We start from the raw sequence: 7,765 nt of genomic DNA on the forward strand, positions 1-7,765 counted from the left end.
TGTGAATTATGGTAATTAAATGTATGACTACTCTTTGTTATTCTCACCAGTCTGGAGCCTGAAACTCCTCCTGCAGTATAACATTCTCCGAGGAGAAGGTTTGCTCTGGGTTCTAAATCTTTGTCAGCAGAGAAAACTAACAAATCTTCCTTCTATTAGTCTAGAATTACAGTCAGAAGGAATCATTAAGAAGAAATTATGGCAATGTTTAGCCATTAAGAGTCTTAAACAAAAGTATTCAACTAGTGATTCCATGACTGGGGCAGGAGCAATTCAAGGTGAAAACCTGGGACATCTTGTGCCAGAAAGCACAGAGATGCTCAAAAACTGATTGGGGGGCGGGTTTGCTATGAGGATGTCAAAGACACACAGGAGCTGGCTTGGCAAGGGTTCCCACAGGCCAAATTTGGGACAATTTGAGCATCAAAAAGAATAATGATGGTAATGGAGTCCAACACAGTTCATCTTAAAAAAAAAAAAAAAAAGAACTAGAAAATCATCACTTTGCACCATTCCGAAGGCAGAGCTCATCTCCGTCATGTGAAAAACACTGGGTGAAGAGTTAATGGGTGACAGGATATCTGTGTAGTCTTGAAGTATTACTCCACAGATTACTTAATTTTTAATTTAAAAATTACAAAGGGAAATTATAAAGGAAAAAAATGCACCTTTACAGTGGAGACATCTGGCAGTCACCCTCTTAATCAAGTGATGAAACTTAGCATCAGCAACAGAGAGCAACCTGATATTATGTGACTGCTGTGATGCAGTAAGCAGCACACAGCACTGCCTGTGTAACATACCCCAAAAGCTTTTACACTGAATCAATGAAGAGAAAGCCATCAGACAATTAGTCCATAGTCTTGCTACTCAAAAGTGGTCCAAAGACCAGAATCCCATCACCTGGGAGCTTGTTCGAAATACAGAATCTCAGACCCCACTCTGGACAAGTGAGTCATAATTTGCATTTTAAACAGATCCTCAAGGGACTCTGAGGTACAAAGTTTGAGAAGCCCTGAACAAGACAAACCACCCAGACTTTTCAAAAAAAAAATCAATGTAATAAAAACAAAAAAAGGCGGGGTTGCGGGGGAGGCGCTGCTCTGGATTTAGAGAGATATAACAACCAAAAGCAATGAGTGAATCTTGATTCAGTCCTGGGTCAGAAGAAAAAAGTTATAAAATACATTTTGGAGGAACAACTGGGAAATTTTGAATATGCCGTTTTTATTAAATGACAATGAATTAATGTGAAGGGTCTTAAATGTGATAATAGCATTTAATTACATAGAATGTTCTTATTCTTAGATACAGGGAGTTCCCTGGTGGTCCAGTGGTTAGGACTCCAGGCTTTCACTGCTGTGGCCCGGGTTCAATCCCTGGTCGGGGAACTGAGATCTCGCAAGGTGAGCGGCACGGCCAAAAACAAACAAAAAAAGAAGATACATGCTGAGATATTTAAGGTCACATGTCTACCAACTCACTTTTAAATGGTTCATAAAAACACATATAGAGGACTTCCCTGGTGGCGCAGTGGTTCAGAATCCGCCTGCCGATGCAGGGGACACGGGTTCGTGCCCCGGTCCGGGAAGATCCCACATGCCACGGAGCGGCTGGGCCCGTGAGCCAAGGCCGCTGAGCCTGCGTGCCCAGAGCCTGTGCACCACAACGGGAGAGGCCACAACAGTGAGAGGCCTGTGTACCGCAAAAAAAAAAAAAAACACAAAAAGAGACAGAAAGCATATGTGGAATAATAACTGGTTACTCTGACAAAGAGTATGTAGGTGTCCATTGTGCTATTTTTTAACTTTTTCTTTAGGTTGAAAATTTTATTAAATAAAAAGTTGGAGGATGGGAAGAATGTTCAATTAGCCCACAAAAGAAATGTAAAGTCTTTGGTAGCAAACAGCATGATTTACACAACCCTGAATCTATCTTAACGCCTGCTTCCAAAGATAAACATTAAGTGTTCAGCAGATATTGGATGAGAGAAAGGAAATTTGTTGAAATCATTTTAGCTGGCAGAAATTCCTAAGGCACTGAGAGCTGCTACAGCCAGTCAGCTGTCAAGTACATACAGAACTACGAATTGAATTTTCATTCAATGAGAGGCAGCAGAGTATAAAGGCAAAAGTTTTGGGGTCAGTCTGACCTTGATTTTATTAGTGGAGTGTCCTAGGGTATATTTAACCTCCCGAAGTCTCAATCACTCTATCCGTAATACAGAAATAAAATAGTATCTTATAGGGTAGTGTAACGGTTAAATAAGATACAAGATAATGAATATAAAGCTCTTAGGATCATTTAATAAATGTTAACTATAATTTTATCAATAAAGTCAGCTAAAAGGTATTCCATAAAATGAAGATAATGTTTTCACGGACCAGATTCTGACTTTATTCTGAGGATTAAAAGTCTTCCTAGTAGGGGCATTTTCTGATAATTTTAAGTCAACGTGAGAAGGCAGAACAATTTTCTCTTCTCCTTTTTATTTGGTATCTTGAAGAAAAAGCATTCAGTGAGATGATAGGCAGCCTTTCCCCGAGGATAACCTTTCCCCAAGGTAAAAGCATTTTACTTCAACTTAATCTTAGTAAACCCGCATAAAGCACTGAAGATTAGCAAAATAAAGCTATTAAGAATGACTTCAAGAATCAAATTCGATAAAAAGAAGACTTGGAAATAATTTTGTCAAGCTACCTTAAACTCTCTTGACTAGAAAACTTGTGTGAAACCATAATGCTTTCATGGGAGTTTACTGAACAGTTTTCTGGAAGCACCTAGACAAAGAATAAGCATCTATCTTTTTGGCTTAAGTGCACTTGTGCGCAGATGAAATAGGATTGACTTCAATAGATGGATGACAGTCTAACCCAATTATTCTATGAAAGTCGAAAGCAATCTCTCCTAAAGGTTGGCAACTACGGCCAGTGTGCCAAATCCAGCCCACAACTTATTTTCATGAATAGTATTACTGTATTCATTTATGTATTTTCTGTGGCTGTTTTCACTACAACAGCAGAGTAGAAAAGCTGCAACAGAGACGTTATGTCCCACAAAGTCTAAAATACTTATTATCTGGCCTTTTACAGAAAAAAATTGTTGACCCCTGCTCAAGACAAGCAACCCAGGAATCAACAAGACCTGTTCCAGACTCACCTGAGGTGTCGTCTTTCTGTACTGGTCACCTCCATCTATCACATCCCTCATTATTTTTTCCTTGAGAAATTCATACTCTTCTGAACTCAGGTGAATAGACTCTATAGTTTTTCCACAGCCCAAACACTGACCACTGTAATTACAATTAAATGTGTTAAATAATGTCCTGGAAAAGAACTTTTTCTACAATGAATAATTCTAGGACATGAGGAAATTGGAAGGTAGTTTAAAAAAAGAACATTATAACCTTTGCGATCATCATACACATCTCACTTTTTGTAATCCAGATAATGTAACAAAATAATGTGCCAGAAAACCCAAAAGAGTAGATGGCTGGCACCCAGACATAGTTTTTAAAGTCATTCCTAAAACACAACTGGGTCCCAAATCTCTAGGGAAAAACATTTCTGAGGCGTCACACCAGGCTCACAGCACCTACTGAAAGAAACATTTTGAGCACTACAAATTCTCCAAATGCAAAACTGTGACTTTTTTCTTGGCTATCCTAACTAACTTAATTATCCTGTTTCTAAGGTATTCTTAAAATTTTTAAAAATAAGTAACAACAACCTACTAAATCTGAATCGAACAAATTAAAAATAAAACATTGGCTTTTACCTTTGCTGGACTGTGGTGAACTGTCCTTTCCAATGTTCTCCAGGAACACTACAAAAAAGATTGCAAAACCAAATCACCAGAGGGTCAAATCCCTACTGAACAGAAAGATATTCACTGTATTTAAAAAATCCGTAGGAAAGAGCTCTGAGAAGTTCTGGATACTTCCCTAGAATGGTTCAATTAGAATAGTGGTTGCTAATACTGTGATGGGGCTAAGTAACTGATGGTACTCTACTCTGGATCTCCTTCCCTTTGCTTCTCTCGTCATCTGACCCTCATCTTTAACTCGAAATCTGTCTTCACAGGACCTGCCCAGAAAGCAGCCCAGACCTCTAAATCAAAACTCAACTCTAGGGACTTCCCTGGCGATCCAGAGGTTAAGACTCTGCCCTCCCAATGCAGGGGGCATGGGTCCTGATCCCGCATGGCGCACTGCCCAGACAAAAAAAAAAAATTTTACTCTAACTTTCTCCATAAAGCTGCCAGAGATTGTTCCTGGCCCAGAGTAATTTCTTCTCTTACACTATCATTTTATACACCACTCTGAGATAACTGTCTACTATTGTATTCCCAATTAGGTCGTGAATGCCATTATAATAGATCTTACATCACGGATCATGCACAGTGCTAAGCCTAAAATTGGAGGCATTCAAAACTACTTATTGGTTTATTTGCTCAATCAACTTATCCTTTCTTCTTTCCTCTTACAGATAATACCATCCATTCCTATTGATTCTACTGACTTCTCTCCTTTCCCAGTTCTTAATTCAAGATCTCATCATCCCTCATTCAAACCTACAATTGCCTCCAAACAGATCTCCCTGTTTCAAATCTTAATTCCTCTCTAATCTTATTTTCTCACTGTTTGGCAGTTACTTTTTAAAAAGTACTCCAAGACCAGCACTCTTGATAACATTAAAATCCAAAATCCTTCCCATTCCAAGATTTTCACAACTTAGCTCCTCTGTGGATATTCAATAAATGTGTTAAGAAAGATAATTAAGCATGATTGCTACTTCAAAGCTCTGTAAAGATAATATATAGTAGAAAAGCAAGAGAAAAATAGAGACAAAAGGAATGAATCTGTAGGAAAGAGCCTAAAGCCAATTAGTGGTAAAGAAATAAGAGAACAAAAGACTGAAGCAATAAATCAGCACGCACACAGCCAGTAACATGAATAAAAGCAAAGGGAAAGCAAAGGACAGCCTTGGAGAGAGCACTCAAATGATGGTATGATCAAAAACAGGAAGGATAAAGATTTTCTTCTTTAACACATATCAGGTTTGAGCAGGATTCCTCTCTCCCCTCTAACTATTCAAGCTGGTGAAATGCATAGATTAAACAGAATATATATGTGCACATCATACTAGTCACTAGGTTTCAGAAGAACTTCTGAAAATACTAATATGACCCAAAGACAGCTCCAGTTTTCTTGCTATGAACTCCAGCCACAAGTGCTATTTGAAAATATTCACATCATACTAGACACCTCAGAAAACAAATGATCCTTCTAAACGGAAAAAAAACATAAAAACAAGTGTTCTATAATTTCCCTTTTATGTGATGAGTAGAGATTAGCACAACTTATTTACGCTGCTACTTTTTTAAAGGGAAAGAAAACTTTGTCTTAAAGGGGAAACAATCTTACTAAGAGACAGAAGAAAGTATAATCTGACTAGAGTAATCCTCAGCAACTAATAAAAAAAAAGAGGAGGCTACTTTTAGGCAACGGTATCAAAATAAAAATATACATATAAACAAAAATCAAAATTACCTTTCAAACCATGTTTTTATACTGTGTGCAAATGACTCCCCAGGATACAGCTGATTATTTCTTAGATACAAAAGAATGTCTTGCAGTTTGTTTGAATACTGATCACCTTTCATGTCTTTTCCAAAATCAAAGAAGGCTTTTAATGTTTCCAACATAGGAACAATATCATGACCTAACAACTCCTGATACAAATTCCAAGCTACATTTACATCTTGATGAAAGAGGGCTCCCTGGATACAGTCATCATAGTTCTTTTTTGAAGGAATCATGACTTTTTTGATGTCTTCTAACAGCAGCAAGGCCTCTCTCCATCTGTCTGTATGGATTAATCCCCGGATGAGAAGAGTGTACGCTCCAGATTCTAAACGCTTGTATCTGTCTTTCATGATTTCATAGACATCAATAATTTCTGATGTCTGCTTATGAGAAACGCAGAGATACAAATACTTGACCAGCAAATCATAGCCTACAATACCATTGTTTTTTGCAGCTACCCAGGCCAGCACAGATTTGGCCACATCGACAGAGCTACGGCATTTAATCATCTGTGAAATGATCCAATTTTCAAAGTTAGCCTTTTCTTTGAAATATTCCTTCAGTTTATCCCACTCCTCTGAATTCAAAGGTTTTGTCGGGAGTTGAAAAATGTTCTTCACAGGTGGCAAGACGTGCTCTTTACTCGGAGGATTCATCTGTGATCTCTTCTTAGCCGCTCCAGCTGCAAACATGTGAGGAGAATCAGCAGAAACTTGCTTACTACTGCCCTCATCTTTTTTCCTGACATATCTGGCTTTGGCAACCAGCAGATTCATTGCTTTGGTATTTTGTGGAGACACCGTTTTAAGAGAAAACCACTTCTCTTGGTTCTTGATGCCATAACAGTCTTTGAGAAAGAGAGAGAGAAAAGAGTGACCTGGGCCTAGCCCAAGGTATGGGTTGCTCTTCCAAAGTTTAGGAAAGCTTCGAATACCAGTGAAATAGAAAGCCATTATGCAGTTAAATCAGCACCAGATTGTGAGAGAGATGTTCAAAAAGCCCCAACTTCTACAGCATAATTAAGGGATTTGAGGGTAGGGGGCGGAGATCGAAGCGCAACTTTCTAAAAGATGATTTTCAGCTTCTCACAGACAAATCAAATGCTTTTGGGGCTAGCAGCAACGAAGCTTAGTTGAGTTCTCTCCATTAAACAAGGATATGGGGACATCCAACCTTGGTCGCAAGTTCCAGGACGAGGGGACCGAGAAGGAATCCTCTGGTGCCTGTTATATTCCAGTCCGCGAACCTGAGGAAAATGCACAAAGAAGACCAGCCAGTTGACTCACGTGGATCACAACTTTCCTTGCAAAGGGACCGGATCCCACGGGAGCCAGGCTGCAGAAGGGGCGAAAAGTCGGAAGCCCCCTACCCTAGACCCACCGGCAGCCAGGACAGAGGCGAAAGCCCGAGTCTAGGGGCCGTGGCCGCCAAACTCGTCAAATAAGGAAATGGGAGTGGGGAAGGGGCAGAGAGCTGAGCCGAGCCAGCGATACTAGTAAGGAAGGAAGGTCCACGAGGGCACCACCTACTGTGTACGGATCTATCACAAACGGAAGTTTACTTGATTCAACCACTCACCGCAGCACTCACGTACCATACAACCATAAACGCGGCGGAAACTACCCCGCCCACAATGCACCGCGACGGCGCGGCCGCGGAGGCCTGGCTGAGCCAGAAGCAGGCCTTCCGCCCGGCCTGACGGCAAGAAAAAGGCGACTCTGAATCTTCTACTGGCAGGAGGGGGCACGAGCGGCTGCTGAAGGCGCCTACTACATTCAGGGAGACTTTAGGGCTTCCACAAATCCGCCATGAACAATGAAAAGAAACTGTGAAATTAGAAAGCTCGTCCCTCGAACCGGAAGAGCCAAAGGACTTCCGGGATCACGTGGCGCACAAGTGCCAAAGGGCCAAGATGAAATAAAATTTGATGAAAGATGAAATAAGATGAAAATAAATTTCAAGATGAAAATATATTTCAAGATGAAAATTAATTTACAGAAAATAAATTTACCTGTATTTGTGCTTTCTCCTCCCCTTCACTCCTTCTGCGCCTTTAAAATACAGCGTGGTGAAGCTGGAAAGCTGCCTTAAGGCGGCTCCCTCTCCGTTTCTTTCACGTCTGCTCTCCCTGCTGTTAGCGTGATCGCCGTATTCTCCGCAGTGGTTACGGTGATCGAT

At 40.3% G+C, this 7,765-nt stretch overlaps 1 protein-coding gene across 6 annotated transcripts in view; it reads right to left on the reverse strand.

The window, feature by feature from the left end:
- The window catches only part of PRORP (protein only RNase P catalytic subunit), a 159,156-nt gene extending 151,404 nt beyond the window's left edge, over positions 1-7,752 (reverse strand). For 2 of the 6 annotated variants that reach the window (XM_073800553.1, XM_073800550.1), the window contains exons 1-4: positions 7,599-7,749; positions 5,552-6,833; positions 3,778-3,825; positions 3,160-3,292 (exon numbers count right to left, since the gene is read on the reverse strand). In XM_073800553.1, the coding sequence (XP_073656654.1) occupies positions 3,160-3,292; positions 3,778-3,825; positions 5,552-6,540 (1,170 nt within the window). In that variant the 5' untranslated portion in view covers positions 6,541-6,833; positions 7,599-7,749. Of the gene's footprint in view, positions 1-3,159; positions 3,293-3,777; positions 3,826-5,551; positions 6,834-6,967; positions 7,083-7,165; positions 7,401-7,598 lie in introns of those variants that run through there. The other 4 variants (XR_012329999.1, XM_019924030.3, XM_073800551.1 and 1 more) reach the window with 4 other exon arrangements.
- Positions 7,753-7,765: the final 13 nt, after the last annotated feature.

The sequence above is a fragment of the Tursiops truncatus genome, chromosome 2 (assembly GCF_011762595.2).
Source record: "Tursiops truncatus isolate mTurTru1 chromosome 2, mTurTru1.mat.Y, whole genome shotgun sequence".
Classification (NCBI taxonomy): domain Eukaryota; kingdom Metazoa; phylum Chordata; class Mammalia; order Artiodactyla; family Delphinidae; genus Tursiops; species Tursiops truncatus.